The 20,888-nt window shown below is 44.3% G+C and overlaps 2 protein-coding genes across 2 annotated transcripts in view; one reads left to right on the forward strand and one right to left on the reverse strand.

The window, feature by feature from the left end:
• LOC123742371 (rho family-interacting cell polarization regulator 1-like) overlaps window positions 1-20,888 on the reverse strand; it is a 45,278-nt gene that overhangs the window by 20,044 nt on the left and 4,346 nt on the right. The window contains exon 3 of the mRNA XM_045716278.1: window positions 20,050-20,808. Within this exon, the coding sequence (XP_045572234.1) occupies window positions 20,050-20,808 (759 nt within the window). The remainder of the gene's footprint in view (window positions 1-20,049; window positions 20,809-20,888) is intronic.
• LOC106604047 (high affinity cationic amino acid transporter 1) overlaps window positions 19,565-20,888 on the forward strand; it is a 69,640-nt gene continuing 68,316 nt past the window's right edge. Inside the window, exon 1 of the mRNA XM_045717481.1 lies at window positions 19,565-19,964. The gene's annotated coding sequence lies outside the window, so the exon portion shown is untranslated. The remainder of the gene's footprint in view (window positions 19,965-20,888) is intronic.

Consider the following 20,888-nt stretch of genomic DNA (forward strand, 5'->3'; position numbering starts at 1 on the left):
AGATGTTTCTACGACTTTCGATTCCAAGATCGCGTAGCAGTCAGATATCTGTTTTTGTCTTGTCCCGTCCCGTGTATATATAGTTTTCTTCGTATTTATTTCATATATATTTTACATCTACGGACTTAATATACTCTCCTGCAACCCGCCTCACCCAATGTGGTACGGATCTGCTATTTTTTATACTTTAGAACCAGAACCCCCTTCAAGCTCGCCAGCTAACTAGCTACTAGCTAGTAGTCAGTTAGCCCCTGCTAGTTAGCCATTACCATTAACTGGGACATCTGCCAGCTTCAGCCAGGTCAACTCCTGCCAGCCTGCACAGCGCAATATCAAACCAAAGCATATCGGACTGCTTTTCTCCACCATATCTCCAGATTCCTACCGCAAGCTCTGAACCTTTACACCGGATCATCGCAGTTAGCTAGCTGCTATCCGAGAGGCTACTCCTGGCTAACATCTCTGTCCCGAAGCAAGCACCAGTTAGCCTGGAGCTAGCCTTGAATCTAGGCCCATCTCCCAGCTAGCCGAATAGATCTGTCAAAAATTCCTCTTTTGCCAATTGCCTGGACTCTTTTCTGCCGACACGGAGCACCGCCGATCCATCACAACTGGTCTGCTGACGTAAGCGTCCGAGGGGGTTTCAACAGGCTCTCCCGTTGCGATGTCCCCTGAGGTCCATCTGCTAGCCCCGGCCTGCTAGCTGTGTGAATCGACGTGTCTCCAGCTAGCCTAGCTACTCACTGGGCCCTGTGATCACTCAGCTACACATGCCTCTCCCTAATGTCAATATGCCTTGTCTATTGCTGTTTTGGTTAGTAATTTTTGTCTTATTTCACTGTAGAGCCTCCAGCCCTGCTCAAAATGCCTTAGCTAGCCCTTCTGTTCCACCTCCCACACATGTGGTGACAGCACCTGGCTTAAATGATGCCACCAGAGACGAAACCTCTCATCATCACTCAATGCCTAGGCTTACCTCCACTGTACTCACATCCTACCATACGATTGTCTGTACATTATGCCTTGAATCTATCCTTCCGTGCCCAGAAACCTGCTCCTTTTACTCTCTGTTCCGAACGCACTAGACGACGAGTTCTTATAGCCTTTAGCCGTACCCTTATCCTACTCCTCCTCTGTTCCTCTGGTGATGTAAAGGTTAACCCAGGCCCTGTAGCCCCCTGCACCACTCCCATTCCCCAAGCGCTATCGTTTGTTGACTTCTGTAACTGTGAAAGCATTAGTTTCATGCACGTTAAACTGACACATGGAAATGTTTTAAATATGTTAAATAGATTGACTCCGGTCAATCTAATCACAATATGGTCAAATAAATAATGAATCCCAATACGGTCTAATAAATCATTTATACCAACAAGGTCTAATGGTATAATTTTTATTTTTTTAATTTTATTTCACTATTTCACAACTTTACAGGCTAACTCTGCAGTAGATTGCAACTCCGCAACCTTTGGCAGTTCTATCTTGTCGGAAAATGTTATAGTTAGGGATGGAAATTTCAGGGGTTTTGGTGACCTTCCTAAGCCAGGATTTAGACACGGCTAGAACATCCGGGTTGGCAGAGTGTGCTAAAGCAGTGAATAAAACAAACTTAGGGAGGAGGCTTCTAATGTTAACCTGTTGTAGCTAGGGGGCAGTATTTGCACGGCCGAATAAGAAACGTACCCGATATAAACTGGTTACTACTCTTGCCCAGAAACGAGAATATGCATATAATTAGTAGATTTGGATAGAAAACACTCTAAAGTTTCTAAAACTGTTTGAATGGTGTCTGTGAGTATAACAGAACTCATATGGCAGGCCAAATCCTGAGAAGATTTCATACAGGAAGTGCCCTGTCTGACAATTTTTTCTCCTTCTGTGGCATCTCTATCAAAAATACAGCATCTCTGCTGTAACGTGACATTTTCTATGGCTTCCATTGGCTCTCAGAAGGTGCCAGAAAGTGGAATGACGTCTCTGCAGTCTCTGGGCGAAAAACAGCAGGAGTTTTTGTGAGTGGTCAGGCAGGGAACAATGACACTGGAGATGTGCGTCCACGAGATGACTCCTTGTTTTTCTTTCAGTCTTTGAATGAATACAACGTCGCCCGGTTGGAATATTATCGCTATTTTACGAGAAAAACAGCATAAAAATTGTTTTTAAACAGCGTTTGACATACTTCTAAGTACGGTAATGGAATATTTTGAATTTTTTTGTCACGAAATGCACTCGCGCATTACCCTTCGGATACTGACCTGAACGCATGAACAAAACGGAGCTATTTGAATATAACTATGGATTATTTTGAACCAAAACAACATTTGTTGTTGAAGTAGAAGTCCTGGGAGTGCATTCTGACGAAGAACAGCAAAGGTAATCCAATTTTTTTATAGTAAATCTGAGTTTGGTGAGTACCAAACTTGGTGGGTGTCAAATTAGCTAGCCGTGATGGCCGGGCTATCTACTCAGAATATTGCATAATGTGCTTTCGCCGAAAAGCTATTTTAAAATCTGACACCGCGATTGCATAAAGGAGTTCTGTATCTATAATTCTTAAAATAATTGTTATGTATTTTATGAACGTTAATCGTGAGTAATTTAGTAAATTCACCGGAAGTTTGCGGTGGGTATGCTAGTTCTGAACATCACACTGAACAACCACACTGTCCGATTTCAAAAAGGCTTTACAACGAAAGCAAAACATTAGATTATGTCAGCAGAGTACCAAGCCAGAAATAATCAGACACCCATTTTTCAAGCTAGCATATAATGTCACAAAAACCCAGAAGACAGCTAAATGCAGCACTAACCTTTGATGATCTTCATCAGATGACAACCCTAGGACATTATGTTATACAATACATGCATGTTTTGTTCAATCAAGTTCATATTTATATCAAAAACCAGCTTTTTACATTAGCATGTGATGTTCAGAACTAGCATACCCCCCGCAAACTTCCGGCGAATTCACTAAGAATTTACTAAATTACTCAAGATAAACGTTCACAAAAAGCATAACAATTATTTTAAGAATTATAGATACAGAACTCCTCTATGCACTCGATATGTCCGATTTTAAAATAGCTTTTTGGTGAAAGCACATTTTGCAATATTCTAAGTACATAGCCCAGGCATCACGGGCTAGCTATTTAGACACCCGGCAAGTTTAGCACTCACCAATATCAGGTTTACTATTATAAAAGTTTGATTACCTTTTGTTGTCTTCGTCAGAATGCACTCCCAGGACTGCTACTTCAATAACAAATGTTGGTTTGGTCCAAAATAATCCATCGTTATATCCGAATAGCGGCGTTTTGTTTGTGCCTCCCAGACACTATCTGAAATGGTAAATCAGGGTCGCGCGCATGGCGCAATTCGTGACAAAAAAAATCTAAATATTCCATTACCGTACTTCGAAGCATGTCAACCGCTGTTTAAAATCCATTTTTATGCCATTTTTCTCGTAAAAAGCGATAATATTCCGACCGGGAATCTCCTTTTAGCTAAACTGAGGAAAGTAAACAAAGCTTTCGGTCGACGCGGGCACGAGCCTGAGTCTCACAGTACTGTAACCAGCCACTACCCAAACGCGCTACTTTTTTTCAGCCAGAGCCTGCAAAGCCACGATTCAGCTTTTTACCGCCTTCTGAGACCCTATGGCAGCCGTAGGAAGTGTCACGGGACAGCTAAGATCCTCACTCTTCAATAAACAGAGACAAGAAGAACGACACCTTGTCAGACAGGCCACTTCCTGCCTGAAACCTTGTCAGGTTTTTGCCTGCCAAATGAGTTCTGTTATACTCACAGACACCATTCAAACAGTTTTAGAAACTTTAGGGTGTTTTCTATCCATATGTAATAAGTATATGCATATTCTAGTTACTGGGTAGGAGTGGTAACCAGATTAAATCGGGTACGTTTTTTATCCAGCCGTGAAAATACTGCCCCCTAGCCATAACAGGTTAACGAGAGTCTTGTCTTTAAAATGGTGTAAAATAGTCATATGTTTGAGAAATTGAAGTTATAGCATTTATGAGGTATTTGTATTTCGCACCATGCGATTCCACTGGCTGTTGACTAGGGAGGTTAACCTCTATGGGCTAGGTGGGACGCTTGCGTCCCACCTACTCAACAGCCAGTGTAATCCCGTGGCGCGATATTCAAATACCTCAAAAATGCAAAAACTTCAATATTTCAAACATATGACCATTTTACACCATTTTAAAGACTCTCGTTAATCTAACCACACTGTCCAATTTCAAAAAGGCTTTATAACGAAAGCAAAACATTAGATTATGTCAGCAGAGTACCCAGCCAGAAATAATCAGACACCCATTTTTCAAGCTAGCATATAATGTCACATAAACCCAAACCACAGCTAAATGCAGCACTAACCTTTGATGATCTTCATCAGATGACAACCCTAGGACATTATGTTATACAATACATGCATGTTTTGTTCAATCAAGTTCATATTTATATCAAAAACCAGCTTTTTACATTAGCATGTGACTAGCATTCCCACCGAACACTGCCGGTGAATTTACTAAATTACTCACGATAAACGTTCACAAAAAGCATAACAATTATTTTAAGAATTATAGATACAGAACTCCTCTATGCACTCGATATGTCCGATTTTAAAATAGCTTTTCGGTGAAAGCACATTTTGCAATATTCTAAGTAGATAGCCCGGCATCACAGGGCTAGCTATTTAGACACCCAGCAAGTTTAGCACTCACCAAAGTCAGATTTACTATAAGAAAAATGTTATTACCTTTGCTGTTCTTCGTCAGAATGCACTCCCAGGACTTCTACTTCAATAACAAATGTTGGTTTGGTCCCAAATAATCCATTGTTATATCCAAATAGCGGCGTTTTGTTCGTGCGTTCAAGACACTATCCGAAAGGGTAAATAAGGGTGACGAGCAAGGCGCATTTCGTGACAAAAAAAATCTAAATATTCCATTACCGTACTTCGAAGCATGTCAACCGCTGTTTAAAATCAATTTTTATGCCATTTTTCTTGTAAAAAAGCGATAATATTCCGACCGGGAAATCGTTTTTTATTACAAAGAGAGTGAAAGTAAAAGCATGCTATCCCCTCATGCACGAGCCTCAGTCTAATGGCCCTCTGATAGAGCACTTGCCAAACGCGATAATGTGTTTCAGCCTGGGGCTGGAATTACATCGTTCAGCTTTTTCCCGCCTTCTGAGAGCCCATGGGAGCCGTAGGAAGTGTCACGTCATGCCAGAGATCCCCTGTATTTGTTAGTGATGATCAAGGAGGGCAAGAAATGGTCAGACAGGCCACTTCCTGTAAGGAATCTTCTCAGGTTTCGGCCTGCCAAATGAGTTCTGTTATACTCACAGACACCATTCAAACAGTTTTAGAAACTTTAGGGTGTTTTCTATCCAAAGCCAATAATTATATGCATATTCTAGTTACTGGGCAGGAGTAGTAACCAGATTAAATCGGGTACGTTTTTTATCCGGCCGTGCAAATACTGCCCCCTAGCCCCAACAGGTTAACTCACTTGCCTAGTTAAATAAAGGTTAAATACATATTTTTTTATTTATTTTAAAAACTTGACTGGCCTGCACAGAACCCTGACCTCAACCCCATCGAACACATTTGGGATGAATTGGAACGCCGACTGTGAGCCAGGGCCTAATCGCCCAACATCAGTGCCCGCCCTCACTAATGCTCTTGTGGCTGAATGGAAGCAAATCCCTGCAGCAATGTTCCAACATCTAGTGGAAAACCTTCCAAGAAGAGTGGAGGCTGTTATAGCAGAAAAAGGGGGATCAACTCCATATTAAAGCCCATGATTTTGGAAATAGATTTTTGACGAGCAGTTGTCCACATACTTTTGGTCATGTAGTGTATGTGTCCAAAACAAAAACAAAACATTGAGCTTTCTTGCCTCCTAGATATATTAGAGGTACTTCAAAGCATTTTCCTTATTATATATATTTTGACTGCCTTTTTTGCCATTTATAAATGTGTTTGTTATTCAATATGTTCCTATGGACTATAGTAGTAAAGACCAAATTGAATATTTTTATCAAATAATGTTTAAATATATATATATATATATATTTTCTACCTAAGGGGTCCTAATATTCCAAATCAAATAGCTAAATGATCCTTGGTATGATTAGTCCTTAAACAATTCCATATGTTAACTTAGCCTCCACAACAGATTGTCAGACAGGGCACTTCCTGTATGGAATCTTCTCAAGGTTTTGGCCTGCCATATGAATTATGTTATACTCACAGACACCATTCAAACAGTTTTTTTTATCCGGCCGTGCAAATACTGCCCCCTAGCCCCAACAGGTTTTAAACAATTCCATATGTTAACTTCGCCTCCACAACAGTTTAGAATTTTTTTAAAGGGACGGCTTAAAGTAAATGTACTGAACACTTTAATAACGGACTATTCCACAACAAAATGTTAGCCAGCAAGTGGCAAGTAGGACTGTTTTCAACAGTTGAATTACACCTATTCAGCCTGTGCAAAAAAAGGACCACGCCTGCAAAGCTTGTTTCGCTCCTGGTGCATAAGGTAAGTCTGAATACCAACTGTATAGAGTAGGAGTAGGAAAAGCATTTTCCTAAGTCTGAATCACTCTTCTTTCTGGATTTCTCTCAGCTGTGAACAATGTCGCTTGTTTAGCAAAGCTTTTTTTTCTTCGGTATGTTAAGAGAGAAACCTGTCCAGACGCCATGCGTAAAAGTTGTATAACTAGTTAAAACCGCATTTCAGAATTATTCTGTAGTTGAGGAGTCTGTGTCGAATCATGCCGCCTGCCGTGCTTTTGCCTGCCGTGCACTTTCCCACATGAAGAGACCATTCTGATTGAGCTACATTGCACCGCTGTAGGGTACTGTATGCAGGGAGCGTGGCAAGGGTGGATCTCCTTCTGTCACACTAGCGCAACAGTAGAACCAGAACGTGCCATGCATGTGGAAAGTTTTGTGGCAACATCATTTATTGTGCTCAGAAAATGCCTTGACTATTTCCTTATAAGTATAACAGTGACAAACAAACAGGCGCCCCGTACCATAGGACATGAAAGGGATACATTAAAAACTAAAACACTAATTTTATTCCATATGAGGTCTTTAATGAGGCTGTATTCATCCCTACGAGGTCTTTAATGAGGCTGTATTCATCCCTTTAATGAGGCTGTATTCATCCCTTTAATGAGGCTGTATTCATCCCTTTAATGAGGCTGTATTCATCCCTTTAATGAGGCTGTATTCATCCCTTTAATGAGGCTGTATTCATCCCTTTAATGAGGCTGTATTCATCCCTACGAGGTCTTTAATGAGGCTGTATTCATCCCTTTAATGAGGCTGTATTCATCCCTTTAATGAGGCTGTATTCATCCCTTTAATGAGGCTGTATTCATCCCTTTAATGAGGCTGTATTCATCCCTTTAATGAGGCTGTATTCATCCCTACGAGGTCTTTAATGAGGCTGCAGACAGTAAATTGACCATATTATTAGATATAATCTTTTCGGAGTTTGGTGCCGACCTGAAATGTCAGTTTATCGGTTTCCTTATTAAGATTAAAACGAGAAACAGGACTGTAGAAACAGAAACATGCAGTCAGTGTGTGTGTGTGTGTGTGTGTGTGTGTGTGTGTGTGTGTGTGTGTGTGTGTGTGTGTGTGTGTGTGTGTGTGTGTGTGTGTGTGTGTGTGTGTGTGTGTGTGTGTGTGTGTGTCTCAATATCGGGTGTATGAGAGGTGAAGTCAGGTGCAGGAGAGAAGCGAAATGTAACCAAGCCCACTTTATAATAGTTCCAAAATATGAGAGCACTACATAAATCAAAATGTGGTCCAAACCACGGAACCAAAGTAAAGCTCGTAAATCAAACAGCACGAAACAATTAAACACAAAGCATGATGGGAAACATGAGGGTTAAATACAAGTAGATTAACTGGGGAAATGAAAACCAGGTGTGTATGGAAACAAGACAAGATCAAATGGATAATAGAAAAATGGAGCGGCGATGGCTAGAAAGCCGGTGACGTCGATCGTCGAACGTTGGAAACCGGCGTGTGACCGTTGGAAACCATATTTATAGATACCCAACTCTCTACATAACATGTCTTCTAGGAAACGTACAATGTTAGAAACCATATCACATTACTTCTGGAGAGTTAGACTGTATTGAATCTAGGGTAGAGTGTTGTTGATAGCTGTATGTAATCTAGAGTAGAGTGTTGTTGATAGCTGTATGTAATCTAGGGTAGAGTGTTGTTGATAGCTGATGTAATCTAGGGTAGAGTGTTGTTGATAGCTGTATGTAATCTAGGGTAGAGTGTTGTTGACAGCTGATGTAATCTAGGGTAGAGTGTTGTTGACAGCTGTATGTAATCTAGGGTAGAGTGTTGTTGACAGCTGTATGTAATCTAGGGTAGAGTGTTGTTGATAGCTGTATGTAATCTAGGGTAGAGTGTTGTTGATAGCTGTATGTAATCAAGGGTAGAGTGTTGTTGATAGCTGTATGTAATCTACGGTAGAGTGTTGTTGATAGCTGTATGTAATCTAGGGTAGAGTGTTGTTGATAGCTGTATGTAATCTACGGTAGAGTGTTGTTGATAGCTGTATGTAATCTAGGGTAGAGTGTTGTTGATAGCTGTATGTAATCTACGGTAGAGTGTTGTTGATAGCTGTATGTAATCTACGGTAGAGTGTTGTTGATAGCTGTATGTAATCTAGGGTAGAGTGTTGTTGATAGCTGTATGTAATCTACGGTAGAGTGTTGTTGATAGCTGTATGTAATCTAGGGTAGAGTGTTGTTGATAGCTGATGTAATCTAGGGTTGAGTGTTGTTGATAGCTGTATGTAATCTAGGGTAGAGTGTAATCTAGGGTAGAGTGTTGTTGATAGCTGTATGTAATCTAGGGTAGAGTGTTGTTGATAGCTGTATGTAATCTAGGGTAGAGTGTTGTTGATAGCTGTATGTAATCTATTGTAGAGTGTTGTTGATAGCTGTATGTAATCTAGGGTAGAGTGTAATCTAGGGTAGAGTGTTGTTGATAGCTGTATGTAATCTAGGGTAGAGTGTTGTTGATAGCTGTATGTAATCTAGGGTAGAGTGTTGTTGACAGCTGTATGTAATCTAGGGTTGAGTGTTGTTGATAGCTGTATGTAATCTAGGGTAGAGTGTTGTTGATAGCTGTATGTAATCTACGGTAGAGTGTTGTTGATAGCTGTATGTAATCTAGGGTAGAGTGTTGTTGATAGCTGTATGTAATCTACGGTAGAGTGTTGTTGATAGCTGTATGTAATCTACGGTAGAGTGTTGTTGATAGCTGTATGTAATCTAGGGTAGAGTGTTGTTGATAGCTGATGTAATCTAGGGTTGAGTGTTGTTGATAGCTGTATGTAATCTAGGGTAGAGTGTAATCTAGGGTAGAGTGTTGTTGATAGCTGTATGTAATCTAGGGTAGAGTGTTGTTGATAGCTGTATGTAATCTAGGGTAGAGTGTTGTTGATAGCTGTATGTAATCTATTGTAGAGTGTTGTTGATAGCTGTATGTAATCTAGGGTAGAGTGTAATCTAGGGTAGAGTGTTGTTGATAGCTGTATGTAATCTAGGGTAGAGTGTTGTTGATAGCTGTATGTAATCTAGGGTAGAGTGTTGTTGATAGCTGTATGTAATCTAGGGTTGAGTGTTGTTGATAGCTGTATGTAATCTAGGGTAGAGTGTTGTTGATAGCTGTATGTAATCTACGGTAGAGTGTTGTTGATAGCTGTATGTAATCTAGGGTAGAGTGTAATCTAGGGTAGAGTGTTGTTGATAGCTGATGTAATCTAGGGTTGAGTGTTGTTGATAGCTGTATGTAATCTAGGGTAGAGTGTAATCTAGGGTAGAGTGTTGTTGATAGCTGTATGTAATCTAGGGTAGAGTGTTGTTGATAGCTGTATGTAATCTACGGTAGAGTGTTGTTGATAGCTGTATGTAATCTAGGGTAGAGTGTTGTTGATAGCTGATGTAATCTAGGGTTGAGTGTTGTTGATAGCTGCATGTAATCTACGGTAGAGTGTTGTTGAAAGGAATCCATCAGGTCCTATCCCACTGCTGTCTTTCTCCAGGCCGTACATCAGGATTTTGTAATGACCTGAGGGTGCTGCTACCACTCTCAAACCGAGCAATATGATTGGACGACAGCAGACCAGCCCCCTTTTCTAGGTTGGGGCTCACACACACTAGAGAGACACACACACACACACACACACACACACACACACACACACACACACACACACACACACACACACACACACACACACACACACACACACACACACACACACACACACACACACACACACACACAAACAAACACAAACACAAACAGTTATGAGTGGTGTTGGGTGATGAACCTGTGATGGCCTGCCCTGATCCTCTGTTACTAGGCTCTGACTCACACACCCAGCCATCTGATTGGACCACACAGGACCAGCCCCCTCTTAGACCACAACATGCTTTGGGTTGGAGGGTGGGAGGGTGAGCTGGAAGGTTCTGTGGAGACCTGTGGGAGAATTCAGACCCCTTACTTAATCCCATTCCTCTGCCGTCTCTCCTCCCCCTTCTCTCCTCCCCCTTCTCTCCTCCCCCTTCTCTCCTCCTCCTTCTCTCCTCCCCCTTCTCTCCTCCCCCTTCTCTCTTCCTCCCGTCTCACCCAGTTTCTCTTCACATCTGCTGTGCACTTTAACCCTTCTCCCTATCCCTCCCTCCACCCCCTTTCTATCCCCTTCCCCACCTCTCGCTCTCCAATCCCGTTATCCCCTCCCGCTCTCTCCCTCCTCGTTCTCTCTCTCTCTCTCTCTCGCTCCGCTCTCTTTATATCTCTCTATCATTCTCTCTAAATTCAATTTAATTCAATTTAAGGGGCTTTATTGGCATGGGAAACATATGTTAACATTGCCGAAGCATGTGAAGCAGAAAATAAACAAAAGTGAAGTAAACAATACAAATGAATAGTAAACATTACACTCACAGAAGTTCCAAAAGAATAAAGACATTACAAATGTCATATTATCTCTCTCTATATATATATACATATAAATAAATCTCCCTCTCCCCCCTCCCCTCCTTCTCCCCTCCCCTCCCCCTCCCCTCCCCCTCCCTCTCCCAACCCCCCCTCTCCCCTCCTCTCCCCCTACCCCCTCTCGAACTCCTCTCTCCCTTTCCTCTCTCTCCCCCTCCCCTCCCCTCCCCCCTCTCCCGCCCCCCTCCCTCTCCCCTCCCCTCCCCCTACCCCCTCTCTATCTCCTCTCTCCCTCCCCTCTCCCCCCTCTCCCCTCCCTCCTCTCCCTCCCCTCCCCCTCCCCTATCCCCTCCCTCCTCTCCCTCCCCCTCCCCCCTCTCCCCTCCCCCTCCCCATCTCTCTGGGCTGTAGTATATCACTAAGTGTTATACTTTACCCAAACCAGTGGCAGGTCTCCAGATTCCTGCTTGAACATGTGCCTCTGCCTGTCTCACTGGCCGATACAGACAGACCCTTCAACACAGGAACTAATGCCCAAGGCAACAGCTACTCTTCCTGGGGTCCAGCAAAATTAAATCAGTTATACAATTTTAAAAGCATTACAATACACTCACATATTTCATAACTCACTGTGTGCCCTCAGGCCCCTACTCCACCACTACCACATATCTACAGTACTAAATCCATGTGTATGAATGTGTATATGTCACGTCCTGAACCTAGTAAGATGTCATGTTCTATAGTAGAGTAGGTCAGGGCGTGACAGGTGGTGTTTTGGGTTTTCTATGTTTTCTATTTCTATGTTTGAGTTCTGTTTTTTTCTGTTTCTATGTTGGGGTTATTTGGGTTGATCTCCAATTGGAGGCAGCTGATCCTCGTTGCCTCTGATTGGAGATCGTTTTTTAAGTGGTTTTTTTTTTTCTTCCTGTGTTTGTGGGTGATTATCTTTTGAGTTTTCCTCTCTGCCTCACGGTCTGTTGTTTTTTGTGTTTCAAAATAAATATGTGGAACTACGAACACGCTGCATTTTGGTCCGATCCTTTGAACAGCCGTGACAGAATCACCCACCACCAAAGGACCAAGCAGCGTGGGCCGATGGACTGGACATGGGAGGACATCCTGGATGGAAAAGGATCCTGGACGTGGGAGGAGATCCAGGACGGAAGGGATCGCCTCCCATGGGAACAGGTGGAAGCAGCGAGGGAGGTACAGCGACGAGATCAACAGGCAAGGCAACAACGGAGGCCCGAGAGGCAGCGGCAAAAAAACAATTTGGGGGGGCGCACACAGGTAGATTGGCGAAGGCGGTTTTAAGACCTGAGCCAACTCCCTGTGATTACCGTGGGGAGCGAGTGACCGAGCAAGCACCGCGTTGTGCGGCCTGGTGAGCTCGGTGCAAGCTCCTCACCGTTGCCGTGCTAGTTGGCCGTCAGGCAGGAAGAAGTGCGCCAGCTCAGCGTATCTGTCTCTTCGGCCCAGGTTATCCTGCGCCTGTTCTACGCACGGTACCCCCCGTTCACCAGCACAGCCCAGTTCGTCCTGTGCCAGCGCTCCGCCCTTGCTGGGCTCAAATAACCAGCCAGCCAGGACGGGGTGTGCCAGCCCTAAGCTCCAGACCTCCAGTGCGCCTCCATAGCCCAGTACGTCCTGTGCCTACTCTTTGCACTCTCCCTCAGTGCGCCTCCATAGTCCGGTACGTCCTGTGCCTCCTTCCCGCACTCGCCCTGAGGTGCGTGTTACCAGTCTGGCGCCACCTAGGCCAGTCCCACGCATCAGGCCTCCAGCGACGCATCCCCAGTCCGGAGCCTCCAGCGACGCTCCCCAGTCCGGAGCCTCCAGCGACGCTCCCCAGTCCGGAGCCTCCAGCGACACTCACCAGTCCGGAGCCTCCAGCGATGCTCCCCGCAGCCCGGAGTCTTCAGCGGCGGCCTGCAGCACAGAGCTTCCGGTAATGATCTACAGTCCGATTCCTCCGATAATGGTCCGGGGTTACAGAAGCAGAGGGATCTGCAGGCGGAACGGGGGTTAAGCCCTGAACCGGAGCCACCTCCGCTGCTGGAGGATCGGAGGGATAGTAAGGTTCTGGGTTTAGCACTAGAGCCGCCATAGACATTTTGTCACCCTCCCTACCCTCCCTTTGTGTTTTGGGGATTCTGCACCTTTTGGGGGGGGGGAGGGGGTACTGTCATGTCCTGACCCAAGTAAGATGTAATTTTCTATAGTAGAGTAGGTCAGGGCGTGACAGGTGGTGTTTTGGGTTTTCTATGTTTTCTATTTCTATGTTTGAGTTCTGTTTTTTCTGTTTCTATGTTGGGGTTATTTGGGTTGATCTCCAATTGGAGGCAGCTGATCCTCGTTGCCTCTGATTGGAGATCATTTTTAAGTGGGGTTTTTTTTCTTCCTGTGTTTATGGGTGATTATCTTTTGAGTAGTGTGTTTTCCTCTCTGCGTCACTTTTTTTTTTTTTTGTGTGTTTCAAGTATTTAGTGTATTGCATTTAGTTTCACGGAATAAATAAATATGTGGAAATACGAACACGCTGCATTTTGGTCCGGTCCTTTGAACAGCCGTGACAGTATAATGTGTATGTTATCGTGTGTGTGTGTGTGTCTCTTCACTGTCCTCGCTGTTCCATAAGGTGTATTTTTACCTGCTTTTTAAATCTGATTCTACTGCTGCATCAGTTACCTGATGTGGAATAGAGTTCCATGTAGTTATGGCTCTATGTAGTACTGTGCTCCTCCCATAGTCTGATCTGGACTTGGGGTCTGTGAAGAGACCTCTGGTGGCATGTCTTGTGGGGTATTGATAAGAGAATTATCTAATGAAGGTAAATGAATCAATAATCCATTATGAATTAGTAGTTATGTAGCATGGATAATGAATAATCAATGTACTAAGCGTTAGTTCCATAAAGTCTAGACGTGTGTGTGTGTATTTAGAGATACCGGGAGTAGCCTTCAAGGTTCTCCTAATCTATGGGGAAAGGAACAGGCAGTGCTGGAACAGTGGTGGGAGGTCAAGGAAGAGATACTGTTCAACTACTGTCTGTGCGTATGTGTGTGTATAGGTCATCCACTGTTGGTGTGGTGTGTGCGTAAGCGGAGAGAGAGGATAAAATGAACATCTTTTTACATGTCGGGCAGAACGTTCTCTGAATAAAGCGGTGTGAACCTTTTGCAGAAAGCTGAGTCCTTGCCTAATTATTAACCCAGTGTCTTACAAACCCTGGGGATTAGTCAAGAGGCGTATTGCTTGTTAATTATTATCATTAGGATAGAAAATTCCTTTGACAATTGGTCCTTCGAGCTCAGTATCTGCCTCTGTCAGTCCAGGAAGACACCGAAACCCGGGCGGATGAAATATCCGTAGATCAAAGACCTGGCCCCTTGCTGAGGGTTCTTTACAGGCCGGTGGCAAACTGGTATGCGACAGAGGCGATGATGAGATTTTACCAACATTGAAACCTCAGCTGCAAATAACAAGGTCAGTGTGCTTTATTCATTGTTTTGGGGAATAGCACCTGTATGATTACATTAAATGATGAATGAGTGATAGCACCTGTATGTCTGCATTACATAGTGAAATGAGTAATACACCTGTATGTCTACATTACATAGTGAAATGAGTAATACACCTGTATGTCTGCATTACATGATGAAATGAGCAATACACCTGTATGTCTGCATTACATGATGAAATGGGTGATACACCTGTATGTTGGCATTAAATGATGAAACGATTGACGTGAGAGTGAAAGGCAAAAGTGATTGATGTCAGAGTGAAAGGCGAGAGCGATTAGAGGATTTTAATGTACTCTGGGTGTTAGACGCTGAAATCGGGGAAGTTTATAGCTGGTGACCTGTTTTATATGTTCGCATAGAGAAATGTTTTAAAGGGAACCAAGTATTCTGTGCGAATGGAAGACAGGAATTAGTTGTAAATTCAAAAATGGCGAAACAGGGTCCGTAATGACCCTGGGCAACTGTGGCCACTGCATAAAACTAAACTAGCGCTTATGGTGAGACCTGATAACGTAAAAAAGGGTCAACAGACTATAAGGGGATAGTCAGAGCTTTAACTTCTATGGGCTACGTGGGACGCTAGCGTCCCACCTGCGGGCCAGAGAAATATCAGGGCGGCAAATTCAAAACCAACAAAATGTCATAATTCAACTTTCTCAAACATACAACTATTTTACACCATTTTAAAGATACACTTCTCCTTGATGTAACCACATTGTCCGATTTCAAAAAGGCTTTACAGCGAAAGCAAAACATTAGATTATATCAGGAGAGTACCCAGCCAGAAATAATCAGACACACCCATTTTTCAAAGCTAGCATATAAAGTTACAAAAAACAAAACCACAGCTAAATGCAGCACTAACCTTTGATGATCTTCATCAGATGACAACCCTAGGACATTATGTTATACAATACATGCATGTTTTGTTCAATCAAGTTCATATTTATATCAAAAACCAGCATTTTACATTAGCATGTGATGTTCAGAACTAGCATACCCACCGCAAACTTCCGGTGAATTTACTAAATTACTCACGATAAACGTTGACAAAAAACATAACAATTATTTTAAGAATTATAGATACAGAACTCCTTTATTCAATCGCGGTGTCAGATTTTAAAATAGCTTTTCGGCGAAATCACATTTTGCAATATTCTGAGTACATAGCCCGGCCATCATGGCTAGCTAATTTGACACCCACAAAGTTTGGCCATCACCAAAGTCAGATTTACTATAAGAAAAATTGGATTACCTTTGCTGTTCTTCGTCAGAATGCACTCCCAGGACTTCTACTTCAACAACAAATGTTGTTTTGGTTCGAAATAATCCATAGTTATATCCAAATAGCTCCGTTCGTGTGTTCATGTCAGTATCCGAAGGGTGACGCGCGGGTGCATTTCGTGACAAAAGAATTCAAAATATTCCATTACCGTACTTCGAAGCATGTCAAACGCTGTTTAAAATCTATTTTTATGCTATTTTTCTCATAAAATAGTGATAATATTCCAACCGGGCGACGTTGTATTCATTCATAGACTGAAAGAAAACATGGAGTCGTCTCGTGCATGCGCACTCCATTGTCATTGTTCCCTGCCTGACCACTCACAAAAACTCCTGCTTTTTTTCACCCAGAGACTGCAGAGACGTCATTCCGCTTTCTGGCGCCTTCTGAGAGCCAATGGAAGCCTTAGAAAATGTCACGTTACAGCACAGATGCAGTTTTTTTTATAGAGATTCCCTAGAAGGAGAACAAATTGTCAGACAGGGCACTTCCTGTATGGAATCTTCTCAGGCTTTGGCCTGCCATATGAGTTCTGTTATACTCACAGACACCATTCAAACAGTTTTAGAAACTTTAGAGTGTTTTCTATCCAAATCTACTAATTATATGCATATTCTAGTTTCTGGGCAGGAGTAGTAACCAGATTAAATCGGGTACGTTTTTTTATCCGGCCGTGAAAATACTGCCCCCTATCCCAAACAGGTTAACGCCACAGCATACAATGACATTCTAGACGATTCTGTGCTTCCAACTTTGTGACAACAGTTTGGGGAAGGTCCATTCCTGTTTTAGCATGACAATTCCCCCGTGCACAAAGCGAGGTCCATACAGAAATGGTTTGTCGAGATCTGTGTGGAAGAACTTGACAGGCCTGCACAGAGCCCTGACCTCAACCCCATTGAACACATTTGGGATGAACATGAACACCGACTGCGAGCCAGGCCTAATCGCCCAACATCAGAGCCCAACCTCACTAATGCTCTTGTGGCTGAATGGAAGCAAGTCCCTGCAGCAATGTTCCTACATCTAGTGGAAAGCCCTCCCAGAAGAGTGGAGGCTGTTATAGCAGCAAAGGGGGGACCAACTCCATATTAATGCCCATGATTTTGGAATGAGATGTTCGACAAGCAGATGAACGTGAATTGAGCTGTGTGTGGGTGAGAGGGTATGAGTGAGGGTGAGAGGGTGAGGGTGTGAGTATTGGTGTGGGTGAGAGGGTGTGAGTACGGGTGTGGGTGAGAGGGTGTGAGTACGGGTGTGGGTGAGAGGGTGAGGGTGTGGGTGAGAGGGTGTGAGTGAGAGGGTGTGAGTGAGAGGGTGTGGGTGAGAGGGTGTGGGTGAGAGGGTGTGAGTGAGAGGGTGTGGGTGAGATGGTGAGGGTGTGAGTACGGGTGTGGGTGAGAAGGTGTGAGGGTGTGGGTGAGGGTGTGCAAGGGAAGCCAGCGAGCATTTAGCTTCCTAAAAAAAAGGTTAAATAATAGCCAATCAGCATTGAGCTATACTGAGTGATCTCAGCTGTAAATGGTCCTGGCGCACCAAAAAATGTGTCAAGGGAAGCCAGTTTGGATTTGGCTTCACACCAATCACATTACATCAGAAGCCAAACGTCATTGACAGAAAATAACTTGAATTGTTGTGTTGTCCTCCGGTGGCTAGCTAGCTAGCTAAAATCATCCCTTTCCTAAATTAACCATGGATGAGGATAAGGATTTGGACTTGTGGTTTTACTTAATTCTCTGTACTGGCCAACGATTATAACAACGATTCTGATCCAACCATTAATTCATACATTGTGTCCCTAAACTGAGAGGATGGAAGTTCAATATGTAGCTAGATGTAGAAGGCTAATGATAACTTGCTAACGTTGCCCATGAATGTATGTTAAATATGTAGAAGGCTAATGTTAGCTAGCTAACGTTGCCCATGAATGTATGTTAAATATCTAGAAGGCTAATGTTAACTAGCTAACGTTGCCCATGAATGTATGTTAAATATGTAGAAGGCTAATGTTAACTAGCTAACGTTGCCCATGAATGTATGTTAAATATGTAGAAGGCTAACGTTAGCTAGCTGGCCTGGTGTATCGTTTCCCATGAAGGGAAGACAGGCTAGCGAGCAAGTATTTTGCCAGGTAGCCTAGGACAACAAAAACTAAAAGTGTGTGCTGTATGACAGAGTCATAGACCGTTTCGTCAACATGAAAGAGAGGAGGATGGTATTACTGTTTCTCTACAAGTTAGGGTGAGTCAACATGTTTTTCTACTTGAACACACACACACACACACACACACACACACACACACACACACACACACACACACACACACACACACACACACACACACACACACACACACAGAGAGAAATCAGTACCATGGACAGTCCCGTCATATTTAGCTTACATTGATTGGACTAAATCATTTTTGGTATATTTTAGTTATCTCTGTATTAGACTAAGCGTACAGTAGGTGATTTGATGATGTTGGAATGTTGAAGTTGACATGGTGCTGGAATAGAGGAGGCAGCTCCTGGTGTTGAAGTGGTGCTGGAATAGTGGAGGCAGCTCCTGGTGTTGAAGTGGTGCTGGAATAGAGGAGGCAGCTCCTGGTGTTGAAGTGGTGCTGGAATAGTGGAGGCAGCTCCTGGTGTTGAAGTGGTGCTGGAATAGTGGAGGCAGCTCCTGGTGTTGAAGTGGTGCTGGAATAGTGGAGGCAGCTCCTGGTGTTGAAGTGGTGCTGGAATAGTGGAGGCAGCTCCTGGTGTTGAAGTGGTGCTGGAATAGTGGAGGCAGCTCCTGGTGTTGAAGTGGTGCCGGAATAGTGGAGGCAGCTCCTGGTGTTGAAATGGTGCTGGATTAGTGGAGGCAGCTCCTGGTGTTGAAGTGGTGCTGGAATAGTGGAGGCAGCTCCTGGTGTTGAAGTGGTGCTGGAATAGTGGAGGCAGCTCCTGGTGTTGAAGTGGTGCTGGAATATTGGAGGCAGCTCCTGGTGTTGACATGGTGCTGGAATAGAGGAGGCAGCTCCTGGTGTTGAAGTGGTGCTGGATTAGTGGAGGCAGCTCCTGGTGTTGAAGTGGTGCTGGATTAGTGGAGGCAGCTCCTGGTGTTGAAGTGGTGCTGGAATATTGGAGGCAGTTCCTGGTGTTGAAGTGGTGCTGGAATAGAGGAGGCAGTTCCTGGTGTTGAAGTGGTGCTGGATTAGTGGAGGCAGCTCCTGGTGTTGAAGTGGTGCTGGAATATTGGAGGCAGCTCCTGGTGTTGAAGTGGTGCTGGAATAGTGGAGGCAGCTCCTGGTGTTGAAATGGTGCTGGATTAGTGGAGGCAGCTCCTGTTTTCTTTGCAACTTGCTGTAAGTCTCTGTGGTTGTAAATCAATTGTTGTTTAGTAGTCTTGACAATACTATAGGTCGTGTAATGGTCTGTTACATGCAATATGCTTAATGGACTTCACCGGACAGATGTTTCTCTCCTCTTTCTTGCATTCTATACCGACTGGTATGAGTTTTTTTTTTTTGCATCCCTGGTCTACACGCAGCGTTAGTCATTTGTTATAGCCTTCCAGAGGGATTGGAAAGTGTAGAGAACACTGACGGCACACAGCATGTTTGTGTGAGATTTGTGTGCGTGTTCTTTTCACTTCTGTGAGAGTAAGAAATGTGGGTCAGTGGGTGAGTAATCAGTGTAGCTGTCTGTGACTGTGTGCATATATGCCTCTTTCTGTCTGTGTGTTAGATTGACAGTGTTGGAGTGGGGAGGAGCATTAGCCTCGCAGTCAGAGGAGCTAGCTAGCTTCCTGGAATAGCTGTGCTGCCATGTGATTCCTCATGGTGCTATTTTGGAACGCTGCTAGTCCCTACAACACCAGCGCTTCCACTGGAGGAATAGAGTTAACAGATATACCTACTGATCCCTCTACTATGCTCTCTGTCCGTCTCTCTTCCTCTCTCTCCTTCGCTCTTCCACTCTCTCTTTCCCTCTCTCTCTCTCCCTCGCTCTTCCCCTCTCTCCAGCTCTATCTCTCTCACACTCACTCTCTTTCTCTTTCCCTCTCTCTCCCTCGCTCTTCCCCTCTCTCTCTCTTTCTTTCCCTCTCTCTCCGTCCTCTCTTTCAAGTATAACTCCCGGCGGTTGGTTGTGAGTGAGTACATGCTTCCCTTCTGTTAACCTGTGAGTTTAGGACCTTGTTCTGTTAACCTGTGAGTTTAGGAACTTGTTCTGCTAACCTGTGTGTTGAGGAACAGAGCTGTAGTCCGTGGTGTGACGGAGCTGTAGTTCGTGGTGTGACGGAGCAGTAGTACGTGGTGTGACGGAGCAGTAGTCCGTGGTGTGACGGAGCTGTAGTCCGTGGTGTTGTGACAGAGCTGTAGTTCGTGGTGTTGTGACAGAGCTGTAGTTCGTGGTGTGACGGAGCTGTAGTCCGTGGTGTGACGGAGCTGTAGTCCGTGGTGTGACGGAGCTGTAGTCCGTGGTGTGACGGAGCTGTAGTCCGTGCTGTGACGGAGCTGTAGTTTGTGGTGGGACGGAGCTGTAGTCCGTGCTGTGACGGAGCTGTAGTCCGTGGTGTGACGGAGCCGTAGTCCGTGGTGTGACGGAGCAGTAGTCCGTGGTGTGATGGAGCCGTAGTCTGTGGTGTGACGGAGCCGTAGTCCGTGGTGTGACGGAGCCGTAGTCCGTGGTGTGACGGAGCCGTAGTCCGTGGTGTGACGGAGCCGTAGTACGTGGTGGGACGGAGCTGTAGTCCGTGGTGTGACGGAGCTGTAGTCCGTGGTGTGACGGAGCTGTAGTCCGTGGTGTGATGGAGCTGTAGTCCGTGGTGTGACGGAGCTGTAGTTCGTGGTGTTGTGACAGAGCTGTAGTCCGTGGTGTGACGGAGCTGTAGTCCGTGGTGTGACGGAGCTGTAGTTCGTGGTGTGACGGAGCTGTAGTCCGTGGTGTGACGGAGCTGTAGTTCGTGGTGTGACGGAGCTGTTGCTCAACCCTCTCTGAGTTCAGTGTGTTTGCTCGGGGTCATGCAGTTCATATTCCACAAGCATGTCGTGTGTGTGTGTGTGTGTGTGTGTGT

Source organism: Salmo salar, chromosome ssa04, assembly GCF_905237065.1.
Source record: "Salmo salar chromosome ssa04, Ssal_v3.1, whole genome shotgun sequence".
NCBI classification, from domain to species: Eukaryota; Metazoa; Chordata; class Actinopteri; order Salmoniformes; family Salmonidae; genus Salmo; species Salmo salar.